Source organism: Myodes glareolus, chromosome 27, assembly GCF_982192425.1.
Source record: "Myodes glareolus chromosome 27, mMyoGla1.1, whole genome shotgun sequence".
NCBI classification, from domain to species: domain Eukaryota; kingdom Metazoa; phylum Chordata; class Mammalia; order Rodentia; family Cricetidae; genus Myodes; species Myodes glareolus.
In genome coordinates this window covers 44,468,159-44,493,942 of record NC_142052.1, presented here as the reverse complement: position 1 = coordinate 44,493,942, position 25,784 = coordinate 44,468,159, and the positions used below count along the sequence as shown (strand labels likewise).

At 39.0% G+C, this 25,784-nt stretch overlaps 1 protein-coding gene across 2 annotated transcripts in view; it reads right to left on the bottom strand.

Moving 5' to 3' along the window:
- The window catches only part of Bmpr2 (bone morphogenetic protein receptor type 2), a 112,763-nt gene that overhangs the window by 45,902 nt on the left and 41,077 nt on the right, over positions 1 to 25,784 (bottom strand). For both annotated transcript variants that reach the window (XM_048428779.3, XM_048428778.3), the window contains exons 2-3: positions 15,679 to 15,849; positions 14,154 to 14,324 (exon numbers count right to left, since the gene is read on the bottom strand). In XM_048428779.3, the coding sequence (XP_048284736.3) occupies positions 14,154 to 14,324; positions 15,679 to 15,849 (342 nt within the window). The remainder of the gene's footprint in view (positions 1 to 14,153; positions 14,325 to 15,678; positions 15,850 to 25,784) is intronic.

Genomic DNA, 25,784 nt, shown 5'->3' with positions numbered 1-25,784 from the left:
ATGCTAAGCATGCCCGTGTGCAATGGCTGGGCTTTCACAAGCGAGTGCTTCCTGAGTGCGGCACAGACAGGGCCTTGCTGTCTGCCTCATTGGAGCCTGGGATGTTTCTGTTTACAAACCCTGGAGCCAGGCGGGGGCTCCTGCTGGAGGCAGGCTGTCTGCTTCCTTACTACACTCGGCTTTTGTGTGGGTCTGTGTCAAAGAAAGAACAACATTGTTACATGTGCAGCAACCAGCAGGGAGAAGCTCAAACAAAACACACTGGTGGTTATGTCAGCTGCTTAATCTTTAACCACTCTGAGCAGAGAGGCAAATGAGGGCTTAGATTGGCTTTTTTCGAGAAATGTATTTTTCATAAAAGCAAAGGAATACAGTTTCAATATTAAGAGTATAGTGACTTTCTGAGATACTAATTAAGATTGCTAAATTACTTCCAAACTATATCACATAGTTCAGTATTTTCAACAAATATTTCTATAAGGAATGAATAATGTTGACTTAACTAATATGCCTGGAATGGTACCTACACAATAAACACAATCAGAGTACTATTTACTTTTAGCATTCTTGAACAAACTGAATAGGGGAGGAGCTTGCATTTCTTTTTACTTTTCAGTCAGTTTTTAACACTAAATATTTAAGGTCAGTTTAACTTGTCTGGTTAAATATTCTGACTAGTTCTTCGATTACACAAAACAAAAATAAACAAAAAGCTATGGTGTTTAATTGTCAAGACATTTTATGTCCAATTTACAAAAGAAGAGCAGAAAAAGGAACATACACACATACACACGATAAAGTTAAAATAAAATAGAAAAAAAAGAAAAAGGCCATTAAAGAGAAAAAAAACAGAAAGACATCTAATATCTGACCTCTTTACCTTTCAGTTTATTTTTCTAAAAAAAAAAAATGTGGTTTATATGTCAGCTTGTAAGCCTAACATGAGTGTGCACCGACCTCACAGGAGCTCATGAAGGTCAGGAGAGGGCGTCAGAACCGGAGTTAGAATGGTTGTGAGCCACCCATGTGGTGCTCTTAATTGAACGTCTCCCCTGCCCAGTCTTTTACTTTTTATAATTATCTTATTCCTTGTTTTCCAGTTACTTAGTTATGATTTCCCTCTTTTTTGTAACTTTATTTATTTTAAATCTGAAATGAAGGTAAAGAATGTAGTCTGTAAAACCGAGAGTAACAGAAACACAAATATATGACATCATTTATATGAACAAGGGTCTAGAGGGTCAGATTCTAAGATCACAAACTACAAGTGCAGTCACCAAGGCTTTGGAGGAATCAAGTAATGGGTAGGGGATAAATAAGTGTGGCTTCGATTTTGCAAGATATAAAATACTTTTAGAGACTGACTATACAACAGTGTAAACATATGTACAAGCTCTGAGCTTTACACTTAAAAACGGTGGTCTGTGGGGCTCAAGAGATGGCTCAGCGGTTAGAACCCCCCTTTTTAGAAGAAAGTTTATTTTTTAAATAGTGATTATATACAGATAAATAAAAATAAAATTCAGTAGTACAAATGTCAATGCTTATAGAGTACTGATACTGTTAGCAAGTCATAACGTAATTATATAAGTTAGATCTTGAAATGTCTTATTTACACTCGAAATAGTTCTTAAATTTATGTCTCAATTTTTGAATGACTGATGTGAAAACATAGAGCTATTCAGTGTCCTTTTTGCTGTTATTGTTGTTGGTGGTGGTTTTTTTGTTTTGGTTTTTTGAGACAGGGTTTCTCTGTGTAGCCCTGGCTGTCTTGAAAATCTCTCTGTAGACCAAACTAGCCTCAAACTCAGAGATCCTCTTGTCTCTGCCCCCTGAGTGCTGGGATTAAAGGCGTGCACCACGACGGCCCAGCTGAAGCATCATCTTAACGTGCCTAGTCTCAACAATGCACACACATATCTGTGTTCTTTCAAACTTTCCTTATATATGTAGGATTCAGAAATCCTCCTCTTAGTCTGGATATATATATGAAAAAGAAAAACCAAATATTTTTTTCTTTTTTGGTTTTTTGAGACAGGGTTTCTCTAGCTTTTGAGTCTATCCCGAAACTAGCTCTTGTAGACCAGGCTGGCCTTGAACTCACAGAGATCTGCCTGCCTCTGCCTCCCAAGTGCTGGGATTAAAGGCGTGCGCCACCACCGCCTGGCTATTTTTAAATCATTCTAAAACTCATCCTATTTCTTTATATTATTATGGCAAAGTAAGCTGACCTATACTACTTATATACATTTAGTTATTTCTGTTTTGCTGTAACAATGTTCCAATGAATAACTTTGTTTCTAATCACTTTAAATCACACACTTTTTAAAAGATTTATTTATTTATCTAGCTATTTATTTATTTCATGTGCATTTGCACTTTGCCTACGCATGTCTGTGTAACACTGGAGTTACAGACAGTTGTGAGCTGCCACGTGGGTGCTGGGAATTGAACCTGGGTCCTCTGGAAGAACAGTCAGTGTTCTTAACCACTGAGCCATCTCTGCAGCTCCCTAAGTCACAAACATTTACATTAACATTCTGGGTATTCTTGGGTGTCAAGCTGACTATATCTGAAATTAATTAAAACCCAAACAGCTGGGCACACCTGTGAGGGATTTCCCTGAATGATTATATGAGGTGGGAAGGTGCACCCTAAATCTAGGTCACCCTTCTGGTGGCAGCCCACTTAAATGAATGAAAAAAGGAAATCTTTGCTTTTCACCTGCTTACCCTCACTGTAATGGACAAGTCCATCTATCCCGCTGCTAAGGCATTACTTTGCTGGTATATATAGTTTACTTCTTGGGATTCCAATATAAATGGAAGACTAGCAGCTCTCTGGAAATCTCTGGGACTCTAGCACCACCAAGCAGGGACTGCTGAGACATTCAAATCCTGAGGACTGAACAACTACTATATACTCTGCCTTCTGTGTCTCTGTCAGGAAACAGCCATTGTTGGATTACTCAGCCAGAGCCCGCAAACCACTCTGATAAATTCCTAGACTAGGGGCTAGAGAGATGGCTTAGTGGTTAAGAACACTGGCTATTCTTTCCGAGGTAGGGTTCAATTCCCAGGACCTCACTGTGGCAGCTCACAGCTGTCTCTAAGCACAGTTCCAGAGGGCCAAACTGACACCCTTACACAAGTGAAACACCAACATACATAAAAATAAATGGAAAAAAATAAATCCCTAGACTAATACAACAAAAGGACTAATTCTCAGAATTCCTGAGTTTGAAATTTATTCTCTGGGTTTTTCTTTTCACTGAGTGAATCAAGGAAAGTAGAACATGCAATGTACCCCAGCACTTTCAAAGAGTTATTAATCATGAAACACATTAATGAATTAAAACCATCACAACATGAATAATACCAAACATACCCCTGGGAGATCTCTATAATGATCTGAATATCTGTCCCCCTGAATCTGCAGCCACATGGATTGTGTTCCTATGACATTACTAATCATTAGTAACCGAAAGTCAGACCAGGATCATGGGCTGTGTCGCACAGCAATCCTCTCACATTTATTACCATGGAATAACTTTCAAACGGCTAACAACTTAAGTAATTATTTTAGAAAACATAACTGAACATCTCTGGTGTTTAGACTTTCAAATACTCAGGCAGCTGAATTAGCTCAGGCTACTGTAATATGTATCAGGTAGAACAGTTAAGAGTGTTGATTTATTTCCTTACAAGTTACATAAACAAAAATTATTCAGAATTTTGGCCAAATATTTGAAGTTGTCAAAAAAATTGCTAAAGAGCTCATGCTGTTTCTCCTGGGAAGAGTTCTAACCTGGAATCACATGCATGAGGTGGAAAAATGAGATGCTGGAAAGTGGGAAGTCCACGACAACACCCTAAGGATGTTTGTATACGTGATTAGACAGACTCGTCACTAGAGTCCCCAAGAGCTAGAGCTATAGATGGTTGTTGGCCAACATGTGGGTCCTGGGAATGAACCCTTTGTTAACTTCCTATTATATAAGACAAGATATTCTCCAATAAATGTTATTCGTTGGTGAGTGTAAATCTTTTATATTTGCAGACAGTAGCTCACTAATCATACAATGTACTGACCCCATATAGTTAACTGAGTGAGGGCCTTTTGCTTTTATTAAAGTGACAATTTTATATAGTATTATTCATTTCTAATATGAAACATGTTGAAAATTGCAAAACTATGTGCAGATACACTTACACCATCAGCACTTGAAATTGATTCCCCTACATTACAATTTACTGTGTGTTGCCACGGTTTGAACGTGACCTCCTATGTCCATATAGTGGAACTTAATATCCAATGCAAAGGTGGAATCTCTATAAAGGGTAGTTAAGCCAAGAGAATTTTGCCCTTATGATGGGTTAATGAAGTTATAGGCATTTGTTCCCTATAAAAAGGATGAGTTTGGGTCCAGTTCTCTGGGGCACACCTTTAACCCTAGCACTCAGGAGGCACAGGCAGGGGAACTTCAGAGGTTATGTCCAGCATGGTCTACAGAGCAAGTTTCAGGATGTCCAGTTTAGGCAGAGAAGGAACCATCAAAAACAAAAAGCTGGTGAAAATGCATTTGAAAGAGGGGGCCATCCACTAGCCCCAGAAAGAAGTCACATGGTTCTGGCTTTAGAGTCAAGGACACAAGAAAGGGGTTACAGAATCTCCCTTCATGACTAAGGAAAGCCGCTGAGGCCAGGCATGTGTCACGAGTGTCCCTGAATGAAGGCCCAGAGAGGCCACTGTGTGAAGCTGTGAAGTTTAAGCCTGGATTGCCTTGGAGACCCCAAGATGTTGGAGGTGCCAGAGTCGTGGAATCTGTACATATAGCCAAGGAGAGCTGCTAACAGCGAGTGGAACCAGCCCAAGAAAGAGAAGTGTGTTGCAGTCAACAAAGGCAAAGGAAGTTGGAGACCTGAAGAGTGCTTTGATACCAGACATGGAGATGCAGAGTTTAGTTTACTCTGTTGGATTCTGGTCTTGCTTTGGCCCAGTATTTCTTCACTATGTTCCCCTTCCTCTCTCTGGGAACAGTAATGCATATCCTGTGTCATTATATGTTAGAATCATGATCTGATTTTTCATTTTGATTTTACAGGGGACTGCATTAAAGACTACATGAGTCTCAGAAGAGACTGAACTATTAAACAGTGCTGATACTGTGATAGACTATGGGAACTTTTGAAGTTGGAATAAATGCATTTTGTATAATGATATGGCTACAAGCCTATGGGGGCCAGGAAGTGGAATGCCAAGAGACCCCATTATAAACAGTTGTGAGCCACCATGTGTTTGCTGGAAATTGAACTCAGGACCTCTGGAAGAGCAGCCAGGTCTCTTGATTGCTGAGTTATTTCTCAAGATTCCATTCTTTATTTTTTCTTTTTTTCAGTTTTTCAAGACAAGGTTTCACTGTTTAGTTCTGGCTGATCTGGAAATCACTTTGTAGACCAGACTGGCCTTGAACTCACAGAGATCCCCTGGTCTCTGCCTCCTGAGTGCGCCACTACTGCCAGGCTCCAGATCCTTTTCTAATTAATTTAAAATAATCAATTACTTTCTTAAAATATGCACACTTTTTTGTTTTCTTTTCTACTTTTAATAAGTATAAAATACAACTTGTTTTGCCTCTCAAATAAACGAAGATCTTGAGCCATCCTTACTTCCCATTTTTCTATTTAATTAATGTCCTTACAGAAACACTAAAAACTGAAGCATTATAAAGTTATAGTAGCTCACAGCCTATTTGTGGCCCCATGCCAGTATTGGCTTTTCTGATTGTGGGCTTTCTTTCCTACTTTGGTGTGAGATAAAGGTATTTGTTGCCAGATATCAGAAATTATAATTTCTAATCTTAACAATACAGAATAAATTATGATGTTATTTCCTAAACTTGGATTTAGATGCAATTCAATCTTTGTTTCTCACTGTTTGGCCAAACTTCAAAGTAATGAATGATATAAGTAAAAGAAAATAAAAGAATTTCACATTTATATCCTGGCACACAAGAACTTCCAAGGTTCAATAAAATAAAATAGGTTTATTCAATTAAACACATATACAGTCTTTTGCCCGCTTTTCTACTGACTTAATTATCTTGTTTACACAGTTAGAGAGCTTAATTATAGCTATTTCAGATATCTTATCATGAAAATGTTCTAATAAATTTCCAAAAATATAATAATTATGTACTTCTGTCAAATTGTGACTTTATAAATACATAAAAATTTCTTCAGGGTATAATGAGATAAATATTATAGCTATAAACTCATCTACTTAGAAACTAATTTTATTTTTAAAATTATGTGATGCACATGCATACATACAGGCAAAACATTCATATACAAAAAATAAAATTATACATATATATAAAACTTGTAGTTACACAATTTAAGAAAATACTAAATAATGAAGGAAACATATAATTCTTACTGATATACAGTTAAAGTGAAAATCATGACAAGGTTCTTGAATTTTTAGAAATATGATTGAATATTTTCAAAAAAGAATCTATCCCCTCACCCAGCTCATAATAAAAAATAAATATGCCCATTATGTAGTGATATTTTGTTTATGTTTTAACTAATAGAGCTTTCCTGAAGATCAGAGAGGCAGTGCAGCCAGCCACTAGAGAGACCTTTTACTTCTTCCCGTGCTTAGACCGAAGGACGATCCTGTCCTCAGACTGCATCTCCAGACTCCATCTGTCTACCAAACCTCAGCTGCCCTGAGCACCTGTCTCCTCCCGTCATATCACTGCTGTCTCTATACATCCCGCCATATATTCCTCTCTCCACACAGACACATCACTTCTGTCTCCACCTCCCTCGTGCTGGGATTAAAGGCATGTGTGAGTTCTGTTTCTCTTTTGGACAGACTCAATCTTGTGTAGCCCAGGGTGGCCTGGAACTAACAGATATCCCTCTGCCTCTGTCTCCAGAGTCCTGGGATTAAATGTGTGTGCCACCACTGCTTCGTCTCTAGCGACTTAGCTCTGCACTCTGATCTTCAGGCAAGTTGTATTTGTTAAAATACATGGTATCACTACTTTTCCCCTTTGCAGTCAGAGGAGGAAGTCTGAGGACAGGATCTCCCTTTCGGTCTGAGCATCAGTAGAGGTAAAATTTCTCTCTAGTGGCTTGCCTCTCTGACCTTCAGGCAAGCTTTATTTGTTAAAACATAACAAAGTATCACTGCACCATCGCTTGGGTACTGATGAAACACATCCTGGAGTCCCAACACCCAGAATTCAATCTTGGCTACCACTTGTTAGTTATTTAACACCAGGCAAATTACTTTTACATAGCTAAGTCTTCGTGTCCTCAACATAAAATAAGAAGGCAATTGTAATTAAAACTTTAACGCATATGAGTAATAAAAGAACAGTGTGTGCTATACACTGAGTGTTCAGGCGATCAGCTGCCTCACAGCCCCCACTCCATCACTAAGCACCTCACAGGATACTGAAGTTCAGTCTAGCTCTGTGTCCTGGATGAAGTGAACAAGTTTAACTGCTGGGCTTATCCCACATGGAATAACATTCTTTACCATTTAAAGTTTAACATAAGTATTCCATGAATAAAATCCCATTAAATAGCTATCTACAATGACTGTCTTAAGACCAGTGGGAAACCATGCAAACAGCAGAACTGTTAAGGAGCAAAGAAAGGGCAGTGCCTAGGGAAAGTTAACAGATTCAGACAGGGACACCAGGCACAAGAAAAACTGTGCATTCCCTCTTCATAAAGTAAGCTCTCAGAGGGAAGAAAGGAAGTTAAATTTTCTTAATTTCATAATTTTGTCTCAAGTCAAGTCTACTTTAAATTGTATATAAATAGGTACAGAACTACTGAGTACATTTTTAAATTTAGATTTATTTTTATTTTATGTGTATGTACCTTGCCTGTATGCCTGTATGTGCACTACAGTAGTGCAGTGTCTGTGGGGCCAGAGGAGGGCGTGGATTCAGTGTGAGTTACACGCAGGTGTGATCCACCATGTGAATGCTGGATATTGAACCTGGGTCCTCTGTTATCTCCCCAGTCTCTGAGCTATCTCTCCAGCCCCAAGAACTACTTAGCACTTTCTAAGGTTCCCACAAAATGAAAGCAATCAAATATGCTCTAGAACTCTAAAACAGACTACAGAGAGGAGAAAAATCTTTGAAAACTGAAAATTGAGGTACAAAAAAATCTAAGGCAGTAATTATGAGCCCTTAAACCTTATTTCTGGCCAGTCTGGCCTTAGAAAATTATCTGTTAACATTCTCTTGACTGAACAGACTTTCAGCCTCTGACTGCAATCTCAGATCTCATACTAGGAAATACTAGGAATTACAGAGAAAAATAATTAGCTTGGATTTCTAATTATAAAATTATTTTTCTTAATGACAGTAATTAATCTCTAAGGAAGATACAACAAGTAACTAAGCTTCAATTGCCAAAACTGGAAACAGCAATGGCTTTTTTATTTCTCAAACAGAGAGTGAATGTCCCTCTGAACTGGAAACAGTTGGTAACCTACAGTAAGAGTAGACTCCACAGAGTGGACAGAATGTAACAGTGCTCACATCTCTTCTCAACACTGATAATTAAGTCCCAGTATTTAATTACTTTAAAGCGCACTACATTTATGTCTCAACAAAAGCACCAGTAGACTTTTTATCCTTTTAAATCTTTTGATAACAGCCCCAAAACACAGGAGGGATCAAGAGTCTGTAGTGATTTTATTGATAAATGCTTATCTTACTGTGTCTAAAAAATATATGCAGTACAGTTGTATAAGAATTCACAAACTCACTAGGCTTAGAGGCACTGCCCTTTAATCCCAGCACTCACAAAGCAAAGGCAGGTGGAACTCTCTGTAAGTTTGAGGTCAGCCTGGATTCTGTAGGAAGACCCTATCTCAAAAAATAAAAACCAAACCAAAAACAGATAAAAGAATTCACAAAATCTATAACTTTTAAGTACAGACTAAACGTAAATAAAATACTACAGTAGTATATTATTTGTGTTTTAATAAATAAAGCTTGCCTGAAGATAATCAGCCATACAGGCAGCCACACTAGCGGCCAGGCGGTGGTGGTGCACACCTTTAAATCCAGCAGCCACACTAGTGGCCAGGCGGTGGTGGTGCACGCCTTTAAATCCAGCAGCCACACTAGCGGCCAGGCGGTGGTGGTGCACACCTTTAAATCCAGCAGCCACACTAGCGGCCAGGCGGTGGTGGTGCACACCTTTAATCCCAGCACTGGAGAGGAATATAAGGCAGAAAGAGACAGCCCTCAGTCTCAGTCTCAATCTGAGGATTCGTGGAGGAGAATCACCCATTTTTGGTCTGGCTGCTTTACTTTTCTGATCTTCAGGTTGAACCCCAATAACTATTTCTAGGTTTTTATTATTCGTGCTACAGAATACCCCTTCTCCATCATCCTAACTTTACATCAAAGCAATCTCTGAATGACTGGGCGGCTCTATGGCTCAGCACAATTAGATACTCATTTATGGTTACACCATTGGCTGCCATGTTTCCCAAAAAAAATTCCCACCACATCTTAAAAGTCCATTGGTGTTACAGACTTTAGTTAGTTACTAATATACATTCCAGAGTGTCTAATGAAGTCGGGAATGTTTTATTCTGAAAAGAGCTTATTTTTTTATCCCCCAGTGACCTATATATTCTTTAACCACTGCTAGGTCAGCTAAGAGCACTTGCTGCTCTTCCCAAACACCTGAATGCAGTTTCCAGAACCCACATCAGGTGGCTCATAACCCTCCTGTAATTCCAGTTCCAGGATCTGAAACCCTTTTCTTGCCTCTGTGGGTAGCTGCACACATGTGGCGGACACTCACACAGGAACACACATACACATAAATAAAAGTAATGTATGGTTTCTGAGGCTAGAGAAATGGTTCAGCAGTTAAGAGCACTCACGGCTCTTCCAGAAGACCCTCAATGGTGGATCACAACCATCTGTAACTCTAGTTCCAAGAGACATAAGGCCCTCTTCTGGCCTCTGCAGGCACCAAGCATACTGCACACACATATATGAAACCAAAGCGCCTATATACATAAAAACTTCTAAGTGCTTTTTAAAAGAAATAAGCTGTTCAGGTAAAAATAACCTTTAAGGAAATGATTAGAATAAACAAAGACTACTAAGTACTTTCTGCTATTTTCTAGAATGTAGCCTTACTATGTAGAGTGATGAAGTGTTTTCTTTATAAATTCTAAAAGAGGCTCTATTTTTCAAGGATGTTTGTTTGAAAATGTGATCATAAAATGGGAAAGCTTTCTGGGTTCTAGTATTACTTTAAAAATTAAAATCAGTGCTTAAAATATTCTGATACTTTTTTTTTTTCTGAGACAGAGTTTCTCTGTGCATCAGCCCTGGTTTGGAGCTTTGGAGCCTGTCCTGGATCTCTCTCTAGACCAGTCTGGCCTCAAACTCAGAGATCTGCCTGCCTCTGCCTCTTAAGTGCTGGAATTAAAGGAGTGTGGCACCACTGCCCAGTCTGATGCCTCATCAGACTGAGGTGTAGAGACAAGGAACTAAAAGTAGTGTTTTGTACTTAAGAATGAATATAAATGAGGGGCCAATAATTTTTGTTTTGATTTGCACTTGCTCTTGTAATTATACAGTCTTTGTCTTCTTAGCAGGAAGCAGTATCCAGCTTTCAAATGACATACCTCCATTATATAGGGAACATTTTTTAAATTTTAACATTTTGTGTATATGGAGGTTTTACCTGCATAAATATCTGTGTACCACAGGTATACAGAAGAGGGGTATCAACTTAATTTCTTCAAATATTTTTTTATGATTAAAAACAGAATTCCTTTCAAGATTTTGATAATATTTCATACTTTGTACACTTGCACAAACTCTTTGCTTATATGTTCAGCATTTACTGTACTCTCACTATGTGCCCAACAATATAATGGTTCATAGGGACAAAAGGGCAATTTTTTAATTTAATTTAATTTTTTTTATTTGTGAGTATTTTGCATGCATGTATGTCTGTGCACAATATACATGACTAGTGCCCTCAGATGTCAGCAGACAGCACCAGATGGGACTAGAATTACAGATGTTTTGAGCCACCACGTGGATGTCGAAACTCAAAACAGGGTCTTCTAGCAGAGTCGTGGGTGCACTTAACCATTGAGCCATCTCTCTAGCTCAAAAGAGCACTTTTTAAAAAGAAACAAGTCTGGTACAGTGGTACATTCCTGTAATTGCAAGGCTCAGGAGGTGAAAACAGAAGATTTTGGGTTTGTAGGTAGCCTGGACTGCACAGAGAGTTAGAGGCCACTCTGGACTAACAAGGTGCTCCAAGAGACAGAGTGGGGGAAAAGGCATAGCTTCTTTATAGTCCTTCAAACTGTAGTATGGTTATGTCAGTAAGATGCAATCATTACACGCCCGATTTTCACTTCCTTTCTTATTTTGTTAGTTTAGGTGTTTTGCTTGAATACTATCTGCGCATCATGTGCATGACTGGTGCCCATGAAGGCCAGAAAGGGCGAACAGAGGCCCTGGACCTGGAGTTACAGACAGTTGTGAGCAATCATGTGGGTGCTGGGGATCAAGCTGGGTCCTCTGCAAGAGCAGCCCACTGTTCTTAACCACTGTGCCATCTCTCCAGTCCCAGGATTCTTATTTAGCGAAATAATTATTTTCAAGATCATTATGTATTTTTCATAGTATTTACTGGTATGTTTATTTATTTACTAAGTTTTTTTGAAGCAGGATCTCATAAAACCCAGAGTGGTCATGAATTTGCTAAATAACTGAGGTTGGCCTGAGCTCTGAACCCTCCTATCTCCACTTCTCCAAGTGCTGGGTAACAGGCATGCACCACTTTTCCTGAGTTTATAGCTGTTTGCTTCAACAGTTACATAATATTTCATATGAAACAGATATGAATTCTATGTATTCTCATCTATTCTCTTACTTTTATCTATTTAGACTACTATTGAACCACAATATTGTTATCAGTGAAGTTTGACACTGAGACAATGTTAAAGTGCCCACTTATTCCCTTGACCCACACTGGCCCTTAGCACACTGTAATTTGAGTGTATGTGTAGACACACATGTATGTACCTGTGTACATACAGCTGTGTGTGCACTTATGCGTGTGCACAGGAAGCTTGATGTAATTCCACAGGCACTGTCCAGCTGGTTTTCTGAGAGAAGGCCTCTCACTAGGACGTGAGGCTTTCTTTTTTAACTAGGCTTGCTGGACAGCAAGTTCCATTCTCTGCCTGTCTCCCCCAGAGCTGAGATTGCAAGCCCATGCCAACATGACTAGCTTTTTCTTTTTTTATGAGTTCTGGGGACAGAACATTTTTGCTGTTAATTATAGGACAGTCTAGTCATTATAGCAGCTCAATTTCTGCTTAGCTGAAAAGTCCTTTTAGCACTTCAAAATAGCTAGGAAGAGGGCTTCATGGGTTAAAGCATCTAATGCTCTTGCAGAGAATCCAAACTTTGGATCTCAACACCACACAGAGCAGCTTACAAACACTTGTAAAGCTACCATTTCCTTCTTCTGGCTTCCTCTGGCACCTGCACTCACAGCCTCAAACAGATTCTTAGGACAAGGGCAAAAAGTAGCCACACTCTTTGCTAAAATATAACAAGAACGGATGCTGGGCTAGTTACAAATATTATTCCCCTCTGAAACCTCTTGCGCTTGTCTGCCAAAGCCCACATCACTCTCAGCACTACTGTCTCCCCAGCTCCTGGTATGAGCTTCCAACATGCCATTCCCTGGTACCACCTTCTGCCTTTGCTACTTTTCTACTGTTGTGAAAAGACTCAAGACCAAGGTAACTCATAAAAGAAACAGTTTACTGGGGACCATCATGGTGGGGAGTATATGGGGCAGGCAGGCATGGTGCTTAGCAGTAGCTGAGAGCTCACATCTGATCCACAAGCACAAGTCAAAGAGCTAACTGGAAATGGTGTAGACTTCTGGAACCTCAAAATCCACCCCCAATGACACACTTCCTCTAACAAGGCCACACCTTCTAATCCTTCCCAAACAGTTCCACCAACTGGAAACCAAGCATTCAAACATGTAAGCCTATGGAGTCATTCTCATTCAAACCACCACAGTATATATATAATACATGTATGCATATTTTAAAATTTCTGTCTATATCAATAAGCTGTATTGCAAGTCTCAATTACACAATCTATCTCTTCCCTCTAGTCTATAGTTACATGCATATCCTTTATAAAGGACATTGTTGCTAATGTTTATTTTGTTTGGTTGGCTTTTTTGCTTAATTTGGGTTTTGTTTTTTCATTTGAGACAGGGTCTCATCATGGAGCTCTGGCTGGTCTAGAACTTGCTACATAGACCAAGTTGGTCTAAAACTCACATAGATTGACCTGCCTCTGCCTACCAGTGCTTGGATTAAAGGCGTATGCCACAATGCTGGCTGTTGTCTGTTTCTTGCGTTACGATTTCTCTATATTTCTCACACTAGACTTTAATATATGACCTCCAGTGGCCCTTCTTCCTTAGCCTCCAGAATAAGATGGACAACAGGCGCACACCTCTAAACTATAGCTATAGTTTTCTTTTTTTTTTCTTTTCTGTTATTGTTTTATTTTTCAGACAAGGTCTCATTGTCTAGCCCTGGCTGGCCTAGAACTGACTATGTAAACCAGGTTGGCATAAACTCACAGAGAGCTTCTGTCTCCCAAGTGCTGGGTAAGATCACGGACAGGCACCACCACAACTAGCTGTAGCTTTCCTGATATCACTAATTCCCTTCCTTAAGGTTTTGATTTTTTTGTTTATTGAAACATGATCCTGTTATGTAGTCCAGACTGGCCAAGAATTGACCAGGTATCTCAGACTGTCTTATAATCCTACTGCCTCAGTCTTTGGAGTTCTGGAAGTACAAGCACACACCACCATTTTCTAACAAAAGGAAAAATATATCTTTATTCAGACTTAGTTGGTGATATAATGATGCTTTGCTGGTGCTGCTAAATCTCTTTTGGGGCTTTAGATAAAATTTTACAAGGCTAGAATTTTCCCTTTCACTTCCACTAACCTTGAATGTTATCTGTTTTATATTTTCATAAAGCAAGAAATTATAAAGAAGTTACTGTAAGTACTTACTGAGTGGTGTTGTATCAGGAGGTGGAAAATTCTCAGTAAAGTTGACATTACATAAATCTGTACTACAGCAGCAAAAACGGTATGTTCCATTCTGAATAGAGGGTGGGGTGGTAGTTACTACACATTCTTCATAGTGACACTCTTGGGGATCACCAATGTGAGACCAACATCCTATAAAACAATATTAGAATAAGCTAGGAAACAATACAGTAAGTAAAACCGCAAACTATGAAATAATTGCAGTAATATAAAACTAAGTAATATATAAGTCATAAAACAACCTGAAAAAATGGTAGAGAATACAACAGACATTTCATGAGGGGAAAAAAAAAAATCAACCAACAACATGGTTATGATTAACTTTACTACTATTATAAGAATTATTCCTAAAACTGCCGTCAAACTATTTTAGATTTAAGTTCTCCTAATTTTTAAAATAACAATATAACCAAGTGCAATCATAACCAAGTGCTAGTGACAGATGCTCTCATACAATTCTATAATAAGCGCATGTATGATGGAAATTTTGGAAAAATCCATAGCAATTTTAATGTAGAGACTTTAAAGTAATCACACATGTTATGATCTACTAATTCTACATCAAAGAATCTACTTTAAAAAAGATCAGACACAACCTTTATATATGTTTAACGTTTTTCACTGCAGGATAACGCATTCAGTGAAAATCTTGAAACAACATCTTATCCAAAGCACGTAAGTAAACTGTGAAACATGTACATAGGAAATACGGTGTTGAGGGACAATGTTTTTAGAAATTATTTACAGTAACGTGGGGGGAAGGGCATGGAATTATTATATAGTATTATCCTAATTTTCAAAGAAGACTGGTAGACATGTAACCATTTTACATGGAAAATATACTTAAAGGAAACAAATCAATATGAAAATAATATTTCTTAAAGAGAACTGAGTAACAGTCCTTGGTTTTTCTGAGTAGTTTTTTTTCCCATTCATTCTTCATTCACATACATTAACTTATAAAGACAAAGATGTTATTAAAATAAAATGTTATTAAAATAAAATGTTATTAAAAGGTCAGGCATAGTATGCCTTTAGTCTCCACACTTGGGAGGCAAACAAAGGCAGATCTCTTTTGAGTTCTAGGCCAGGTTGGTCTACAACGAGACCCTATCTCAGTCAGTCAGTCAGTCAGTCAAACAATCAATCAATCATCTTGATCTACACAGTGAGACCCTATCTCAGTCGATCAAACAAACAAACTACACTAAAAGTAAAAATTTTTCTACAAATGTGGAGCTTTGTGGGTGAACATACAGATAAATGCATGGGTTTACATACTTATTCACCATTTTCTGGAGAGGGTTTTAACTACCTACACATCTTTGCTAGACAAGCTCCAACTGTATGAAAAACAATGCTGAAAATATGGCCCTGTGGCAAAGAGTTACCTATGTGCATGACATTCTGTGTTTGACTCTCAGCACCAAAAAGAAACACACACACGGGGGGGGAGGGGATTTTAAGTTAAAAAACAATTACTTGCCTTGTTTCACAAGATTGATGTCCCCTTTGGATTTCTCCCACAGGCCATAGCACGTGCTCCCTTTGGAGCACAATATTGTCCCATTTTCATGAGAGATTCTGCTCTCACCGATCCCAAGGTCTTGTTGATAGGGATCTTTAAATGCACACAGCCGTTCTTGATTCTGGGAAGCTAAAAAAAAAAAAAAGGAATTAACACAATAATAAACTGATGCTACTTTGATAATACTATTGACTATAAGAATCTGTAAGATTTCTTTATTAATATACAACATAATTTTTTTAAAAATTATAAATTTTCCTACTAAATTCTTCAAATTTCATTGCTGAATAAATTTTTACCCAATAATTTTCTTTTTCAAGATTTATTTTTATTATTGTGTGTGTATGAATGCGTGTGTGTACAGGTGCCCCAGAGAGGCCGGGGAGGTGGATGGCCCTGTAACTGGGTTACAGGTGACAGTTGCTGGTAACTGACTCAGGTCCTCTGTGGGCACAGCACACATGCTTTCAACTCCTGTCTCTCTCTAGCCACAGCCTCTGGCAATTTCCTTTTGCATGTTAACTTTTACATCCATGCAAGAACTTTTCTAAAATGTTTCCTGAAAAGAGTCTTCTTTTACTCATGTAACTCTTATTACTATTTCAACTATTAAATATTTTTGCTGTTCAAAAAGAGAAAGACCTTGTTCAATGGACATGGTATTGTACACATTTAGTCCCAGTACTGAGGTGGCAGAGGCAGGCAGATTTCTGAGAGTCCTAGGCTAGCCTGTACTGATAGTGACTTTCAGGACAGCCAGAGCTACAAAATGAGACCCTACCTCAAAAAAAGAAAAAGAAATACCACGTTCTAAATCAACCTTTAAAACAAAGAGGTAGGCTGGGCATGGTGGCGCACACCTTTAATCCCAGCACTTGACAGGTAGAGACAAGGTGGATCTCTGTGAATTCAAAAGCAGCTTAGTCTGCATAGCTAGTTCCAGGCCAGCCAGGGCTACGTAGAGACCCTGCCTTACACAAACAAACAAACAAACCAGATCAAAACCAAAAACAAAAACCCTAAAAGCATAAGAATTCTAGCAAATATTACAGTATTCACTTCTATCACTTTACAGTCATTTGTATGAAGATACATTATTAGACAGGATAGCCTGAGGTGTGAGAATAATGAAAATGTACATATGGTTTCTTTTCAGAGTGATGTGTATGTTTTAAAATTATACTGTGGTGATGGCTACATAAATATCAAATTAACAGAAAGAAATCATGGAATACTTTACCTCAGATCAATGAATTTCATGATATACAGATCATGTCTGAGTAAATATACATGTTATATATGTGTTGGTTTTTTTTTTTTAAGGGACAGTCTTACTTTTTAGGACCGACTGGCCTAGAACTTTGTAGACCAGCTGGCCTCAAACTCACAGAGACCCACCTGCTCTGCCCTTCAGTGCTGAGATTAAAGATGTGCACCACCACTCTTGCTAAATGGGTTTTTAAAACTGAGACTATTTCTGAGCAAAAAGAAAATGATTTTGCATTACTTAAAATGGCCAGATAAAGAAATGTTCAATGGCTCCTCATATTTAAGGGACAATCTAATGTAATTTAATGCCAAGCCCTCTTTCTTCATATATATCCATGTGATTTAACTGATTCCAATAGAGCATTTGTCATGTAACTCGGTCATTAGCCAGCACTGTGAAAATATCAAAAAAGTAAAAGGTTATCAAAAAGCAACATTTGATCTTTAATTTCTTAAGACAGACTTTACTTTTGTTGGAGTAGCAAGGATAATCACTAGGAATACCAATAGTTTCTTAGGGCTTTCTGAATCAGTTTTGCATTTGAGGTACAGAATTGGAACAGTATAATTCAGGAGCACTTTAGCAAAGCATACTATTTATCAAAATAATGTGGGGTTTTTTGTTGTTGTTGTTGTTTTTTGCGCTTTTTGAAGATAGCATTTCTCTGTAGCTTTGGAGCCTGTCCTGGAACCAGCTTTTGTAGACCAAGTAGTCTCAAACTCACAGAGATCCTCCTGTCTCTGCCTCCCAAGTGCTGGGATTAAAGGCGTGCACCACCACCACCTGGCCAAAATAATGTTTCTGAATATAACAAAGAAGTCTAGAAAAGGATATGCAGGGCCTAATACCAGTGTGTCCAGCCAATTCACACAAATAGACCTGCTACATTTATTGGTATGCAAAGTACTTTCCAAGTACTGGGCCAGGTAACAGACTAGATGAAAGTTGCAGTTATCAAATCTTTGGTTATACAGTTTATTCAGACAAACTGAACCACAGACAGCAATTAATGGAAAAGAAATGTGTCTTGATGTATATACTTTTAAACTACTTTGCAATCTTGTAGAAGATATTTACTAATATCTAAAGAGCACAATATATATGTAGTGTTACCGATTAGAAAAATAGGTATGCCAGGAGACGGTGCTGCACACCTTTAATCCCAGCACTTGGGAGGCAGAGACAGGCGGATCTCTGGGAGTTGTTTGAAGACAGCCTGATTTAAAGAGCGAGTTCCAGGACAGACTCCAAAGCTACAGAGAAACCGTGACTCAAAAAACCAAAAGGACAGACAGACAACTGAGGTAGAAGGCGGCATCACTGGCACGGTGGCACAACTGCTCCCTTCGATACACACAACATTTCAAGAGGAAACAGCACCAGGAAGTAAGGGTCTGCTCAGAACACGAAAATGCATACTCCAAATCAGTCCTTCACACCTTTCATGAAAGACCAGGGCACTACAGAAGAGAAGTCCGTTTTATCAGAGTCTGGTAAAAGCTGAGAAAAGTAAAACAAATGTGCAGATCAGACAGGGTTTCGAAGGCATCTGGAAGCCCAAGAAGGAACGCAATGAGAGCCGCACTGGAATAAATAAGAGATGGTTGTTTACATGAACAATATTCTGTTCTCGGGGTGGGGTAACTAGGACTGGGCTCTACACCATTCTAACAGCGGGAAATGACACCTCAACCTGAACAATCTAACCGTTTCTTGAACACTGCAAGCAGTTCCACTGAAAAAACAAGGAAGAGAAAATACAATGAGAAAATTCCAACCAGTGACCTAACCCCAGATGTTCAAGTCCTGATGCAAAAACACAATAAACATGGCAATAAAGGCAACCTGAGTCCTCCAAAAACTAGCAACTCCACAGCAATGGTTTCTAAACGCCTCAAGTTATTCCACAGAGCAGAAATGGGAGGAACAGTACCAACCTCTTCTTATAAAGACATAACAAATAAGGAAAAAGTACTGACCAATTCCCCTGCTTAACGCAGATGCAAACATTCTCCAAAAAAAAAAAAAAAAAAAAAAAAAAAAGCCGGCCAACAGAATTGAGGAGCACACCAAAAAGCTCATTCACCACAGCAGAGAGGGAGGGCTGATTCAGCACACATAAGTCAATACATGTAATAATCACATCAATGGCCTCAGGGAGACAGATCAGTTTCATACCAACAGATGTAGAAAGAGTTTTGACAAAATCCAACATCCTTTCAAAAAAGCCCTGAAAAGACTTACATATGATAAAAATATAGCCAACATTAATTGTACTACATAGTAAAACCTGAAAGCATTTCCACTAAAATCAAGAACAACACAAGGGCATTCACTTTTTGATTTGTTTTTTAGTGTGTGTGTGAGTGTGTGTGTGTGTGTGTGTGTGTGTGTGTAGGTCAGAAAACGTCATGAGATCATGTGGGTCCTAAGGATCAAATTCAGGTCATACAAGTACATACACCTGTTGAGCCATCTTGCAAGAAGGAATGTCCCTTTCTCCACTTTTTTCCTGAGACAGGATCTCACTGTGGAGGCCTGGCTGGCTGGGAACTCTACTGGTCTCTGCCTTCCCAGTGCTGGGATTAAAAGCATGAGCCACCACCTAGCTCACTTTTTCCATTCTTACTCAACATACAGCTGAACATCTTAGCTGGAGTGATGAGTCAAGAGAAGGAACGAGGATACAAAAAGGAAAAGGTCAAACTATCCCATTGCAGATAACATTCTACAGTTCTTAGACACAGGGAAAAAAATGTTAAATTTCCTAGCCATTAGAGAAATGCAAATTAAAACTATATGGAGGCTGAGCAGTGGTGGTGCGGTCTAAATCCCAGCACTCAGAAGGCAGAGGCAAGCAGATCTCTGTGAGTTTGAGGTCAGCCTGGTCTATAGCTAGAGTTCCAGGACAGCCAGGGCTACAGAGGGAAACCCTATTTCGAAAGATCAAAAAAAAAAAATCTACATGTTGCTCCATCTTTCATGATATATAGTTTTTTTATTATTTTATACTGAATATGCATAAATAACAATACATGTTAGTCTAAAAGTAGCCAAAAGGAGAATGTAGGAATGAACTCCCTGGTGGTAGCTGACAAAATGCTTAATGAACACGCATCCAATCATAAAACTCTCAACTTAGGAAAGTCAAAGAATAGAGTTTGCTCAATCCATGAGGAAGACTTAAAATAAGGGGGGAAAAGGTGGATTCCAACAGAGACAAAACAACCTTGGGTTTATCAACAGGCCATCTTATTTAATCTAACATTTTGAGAAGAGCCTGTATTTTTTCTGTCTACAAAGTATGATATCTATAAATCTGAAATTCAAGAAATTATACATAATTACAGAGAAACATGCTTCAAATTCTACAAAACTTTTTCAGAACTCAGAAATAGCCAGTTTATATGCTGGAAAGATTTAAAAGACAAAAATATTACAATGATAATAGTTTACTCACGGGTAGATAAAAATTGGAAAATAAAGTAAGAAATTTAGTTTAGAGAATACAAATAAAAATGAAGCTGTTTTAATAAGACAAAATGTGGAAATGAACAAACTGTGGAAAAGAAAGAAATGATTAATATTCTGAACATCTGCTAGATTCACTATAAATGAATATAAATTTCTCGGAAAGCCAGGCTGCCCTGGAACAGACTGTGTAGCCCAGGCTGCCCTGGAACAGACTGTGTAGCCCAGGCTGGTCCTGAAATCACAGTCCCTGCTCTAAGACATTGCAAGAAGTACCAGCGTCAGTCACAACACTGGCAAAATGTTTCAAGCTTCACTGCCATTCTGGGTGTCTAAACAACCCAGAAGTCACACAATACTGATCCCCCAGTAGCTGAAATAGATTTATCTGCACTGGAGAAGTCTACGCATCTTATCTCTGCCCTGGAACAAAGTTCAGGGACTAATTCTGGGTAGGCTTCTGCGCTTGGCTTCTGTTTATCTAAGTGTCAAAATGAACTGTGTAAAATAAACAGTACAGAAACCTTGCAGGCGTGGGACACAACTGAAGGACTGAAGAAACCGTCTTCTTTTCCCAGAACGCAAGTGTACCAGAGAGAGGTTGCTGCTGGATGTGTTCTTCATTCACTGTCCGCCTTGTTTTACTTTTTGAAAAAAGGTCTCAGAACCTAGAACTCTTCAATGAAATGAGGCTAGCTAGCCTGAATCCAGGAAGGCGCCTGTCTTTGCCACCTCAGCAGCAGAATTACTACACTAAATGTTTAGTTTCTTTTTTTTTTTTTCTTTTTTTAATTTGAGTACTAGGGCTCTAAACTAAGTCTCTCATGTTTACAGGGCAAGCATTTCATGAACCGAGTCAACTCTTCAACCTCATGAATATCTTTTAAAGATTTGTTTATTTTTATTTTATGCATGTTTTTCCTGCATGCCTGGCACCCTTGGAGGCCAGAAGAAGGCATATCCCCTGGCACTGGAGTACAAATGGTTGTGAGCCACCATGCAGGTGCTGGGAACTGAACTTGGGGCCTCTGAAAGATTATCAAGTGCTCTTAACCCCGAGCACTTCTCCAGCCCTATGGATATTTTATTTTAACAAAAATAAACCCCAGAAATTTACTATAAATTTAGATTTTTTAATTAAATTATAATAAATCAAGCAAAGAAGACCCTTATTTTCCAATGTTACAATGCATCATTTTGTAAAGCAAATAATCTGTTTTTAATTTATTAATTATGCCCTCATCTTTATGTAATAATGAAAAATGGACTTGGGACCTTGCACATACTAGGCAAGTGCTCTATAGAGTTACATCTCAGCTCTTAATTTATATATTTTTGTTCCCAGCTTGCAACATATTTCAATGTTATTCTGTTAAGCACTGTCATAGTTTCAAATTGAGAGAACACTGGGAGATTAAAATCATCAGAAGATACCTCTTTAGTATTTTCTTTGTTGTTGGTGGTGGTGGTTTCTCACCCTCTCAAGACAGGGTTTCTCTGTGTAACTCTGGCTGTCCTGAAACTATGTAAACCAGGCTGGCCTCAAACTCAGAGACTGCCTGCCTCTGCCTCCCGAATCCTGGGATTAAAGGCGAGCGCAGCCATATCCAGCTCTTTAGCTTTTTCTTGAGTTTACTGCTGTGCTGAGGACTCCTGAGAGCCAAGAACTCTCTGTATGGTTATATTCACGGCTGTAACTTGTCACAACAAAGTAACGCAAACCAGAGCCAACAAGAGGAAACAAGGCCCAGACTTCCTGAATCTCCATAGTATCAGAGTACAGACTTAGTCCTCACTGCTGAATTGTGAAACACATAAAATATTGTCTAAATATTGTTCCAATTTTAATTAATAGTTTGATCATGTAAGCATTTTTAGTCTGGTACCAAAATCCCAGATTCACAGAAGAAAAGGAGATGGTTGGCACAAGCTATACCATTTGCACAAACAATATAAGTATGGTAAAGTATTCAAATCAGTTAGGGAATAGAGGGAGTGTTGGGAGCATGAAGGTCCTTGCACCCACAGACATTCAGGGAAAACAGAAATGTTAATCACACAGGGGTGTCTCCTTAATGGGAAGAAAAAATAAAATACCTGCCTTCCATTCAAAAACTGAGAGTGGACATTGTTAACAACCTGTAGACCTTTTTGCTATCTGTGGATGCAGACGTCACCCACCTTTTACTGTAAGAGACAGGCCTTGTCCAAATTCCCCATAATAATTATTCCATACTCTCCCTCCCTAGACCGTCATCTTTAGCTCCCAGAGTTAATAAAACATAACCTAACTGGAGATGTCACATGTATGATATAACCTGCTAACATCTATGCTATGGTCAGAGACCACGCCAGATTCTAGGGCTTTTAGCTACAGAACCCACGTTCACAGTCACATGCACTTTGTGAAGGCGTTTCTACTGTGCAGTCAGACCTCAAGGTTTACTGTGCACCTGGAACGGAAATAACTGTTGCCTGGAGACTTTTCCCCAAATTGCATTGTGTTTTAAACAGGCTGACAACGAATGTCCTGGCACTAGACTCCCAGAAGTCTCCCTGCAGATTCATTCCCTGCCTGGACATGTGCAGGGACCCCTCAGCGGGAGCACTCCCAAACACAAACTCCCACATGCCAGCCAGTGGCCAACTTGGACCACCGCGCTTTCTAAGAACAGCCGTCTAAGGCCTGTCATTTTAACTCTTTCCCTGAACAGATTCCTAAAGCAACTAAAAGCTAATGAACACACATGCACAAAACACATCTCAAACAGAAACAAACAAAAAAAACAAAACATATTGTTCTTTCTAACCCAGAGCAATAACAAGACTACACAAAAGCAAGTAAGACAGTCCCAAGCCTCTAAGAGACTTTCCATCCTGGGACAGGCCTGACAGCCTTAGAGTCAAACATTACCAAGTGCTGTGACGTGGGGACAGCGTCCCACACCTAGGGACGCAGCACGTGTGAGTGAGTCTTAGTCCCTCAAAGTGCTTGTATCCAGTGATATAAGCAGACAAGTAATAAACACACAAATAAATATGTTTATTGGAAGACTCTGGGTGGCTCAGTGTTTCCACCCTCACCGCGATGAGTGGCCATTCTATGTCAGAGGGTGTCTACAGATTAGGTGTCTTCCTTCACCACCCTCTACATTAGTGACACAGATGTCTTGCTGAATCTGGCGTTTGCCATTTCAGCTATGGCCAGCTCTGCCCTCCCCCGGTGTCAGGGCCACCACACCTGCCTTCTACCTGAGTGTTGGTGATTGGAACTCAGTACTCGTGTCTACACAGACAGCAGTTTACCTAAGTATCAATCTGTCTCCTCAACCCCACAAATGGTCATTCTTATAGGGTACTCTTGAAAGAGAGGTAAATTTTAGAATATAATAGAAACATGCTCTACCATATAATAACCTTCTTTGGGAAATACAAAATAAAACTTTTTGTTTGTTTGCATCGAGACAGAGTTTCTCGGTGTAGTCCTGGCTCTCCTGGAACTTGCTCTGGATACCAGACTCCAGGCTGGCCTCAAACTCAAGAGATTTGCCTGCTTCTGACTCCCAAATGCTGGGATTAAAGGTATACACCACCATCGCCCAGCATAAAAAAAAAAAAAAAGACATTTTAAATGTCTTCAATTGGTGCTTTTAATTTCAAGAAATATATTTGTTGGGAATAACTCATGTGGGGCTCAAAACAGAAAAGAGAAAATGAAAATAGAAGACACTGAAAGATTATCGTTACTGTTTTCTACGTGGGATAATATAAATACTACTCAGTGTTGATTTGATGTCAAGAATACGCAACCATTTGTGGGGGAGAGGTGGCTCAGTAGTTAAGAGTACTTGCTGCTGGGCTCAATTCCCAGCACACACACGGCGGCTAACAAATTGTCTCTTCTGACCTCCACAGGCTCATGAAAACGTGTGGAGCACATTCATACACTCAAGAACACACATACACACATTCAATAAATAATTTTTAAAAGAATATACAACAATCTGATGATCAAAATGTTCATCAAGTGTGGAACAGAAAGTGACTTCCTAATCTGAGAAAGGGCATCAATGAAAAACACAGCTGCTGCTGTACTCAATGGTGGGAAAACAGAAAAACTTCCCTTAAGATCAAGAACAAGAAAGATGGTAACTCCTTCAAACACTATGTTAAGAAAGTCTGCAAAAATCGAAGATGAGAGGCTGGACAGATAGCTCAGTGGTTAAGAGCACTGCCTGCTCTTCCAAAGGTCCTGAGTTCAACTCCCAGGAACCACATGGTGGCTCACAACCATCTGTAATGGTTCTGGTACCCTTTTCTGAATTTCAGGAATACATGCAGGCAGAACACTATATACATAATAAATAAAATCTTTTTTTTAAAAAAAAATTGAAGGGGCTGGAGAAATGGCTTAGAGGTTAAGAGGGCTGCTCTTCCAGAGGTCATGAGTTCAATTCCCAGCAACCACACGATGGCTCACAACCATCTGTAATGAAATCTGGTGCCCTCTTCTGGCCTGCAGGCAACCACACAGGCAGAACACTACATACATAACAAATAAACTTTAAAAAAAAATGAAGACAAAGAACAGAAAATGAGCTGGGCAGTGGAGGTACACCTTTAACCCCAGCACTCAAGGATGTCTGATCTGAGTTCAACACCAGCCTGATCTGCACAGTGAGTTCTAGGACAGCCAAGGCTACACAGAGAGACCTTGTCTCAGAAAAACAAACAAACAAAAAAGCAGAAGACACCAAATTCGGAAAGGAAGAAGCAAAGATATTTGATTGCAGGTGACAGGGTCTTGTACATAATAATTCAAAGGGAATCTTTTATTCTTATTTTTTTTTCATTTTATGTCTTTTGAGTGTTCTGTCTGCATGTGTGTACACCACGTGTATACAGTGTCTAAGGACACCAGAAGAAGAAACCAGATCCTCTGGGTCTCAAGTTCTAAGTTGTGAACCACCATATGGGTGCTGGGGATTGAACCCAGGAACTCTGGAATAGTAGCGAGTGCTCTTAGCTGCTGATCCATGTCTCCAGTCCCAGGAATATCAATTAAAAAGAAATTAGAGCTAATAAATTCATTCAGCAATGTTCCAGAACATAAGATCAATATATAAAAATCGACTGTATTTCTACCCACTAGCAGTGCACAATCCAAAAGTAATAGTAAGTGCAAGATTCATACACTGAAAACTAAAAACATTAATGAAAAAAATTAAAGCTCTTAACAAATATTCCATTTGCATAGAATGTCAGGAAAATGTTGTGGGCAGCAAAACTTCCAAATTTATCTGCTTATTCAATGCAATTTCTA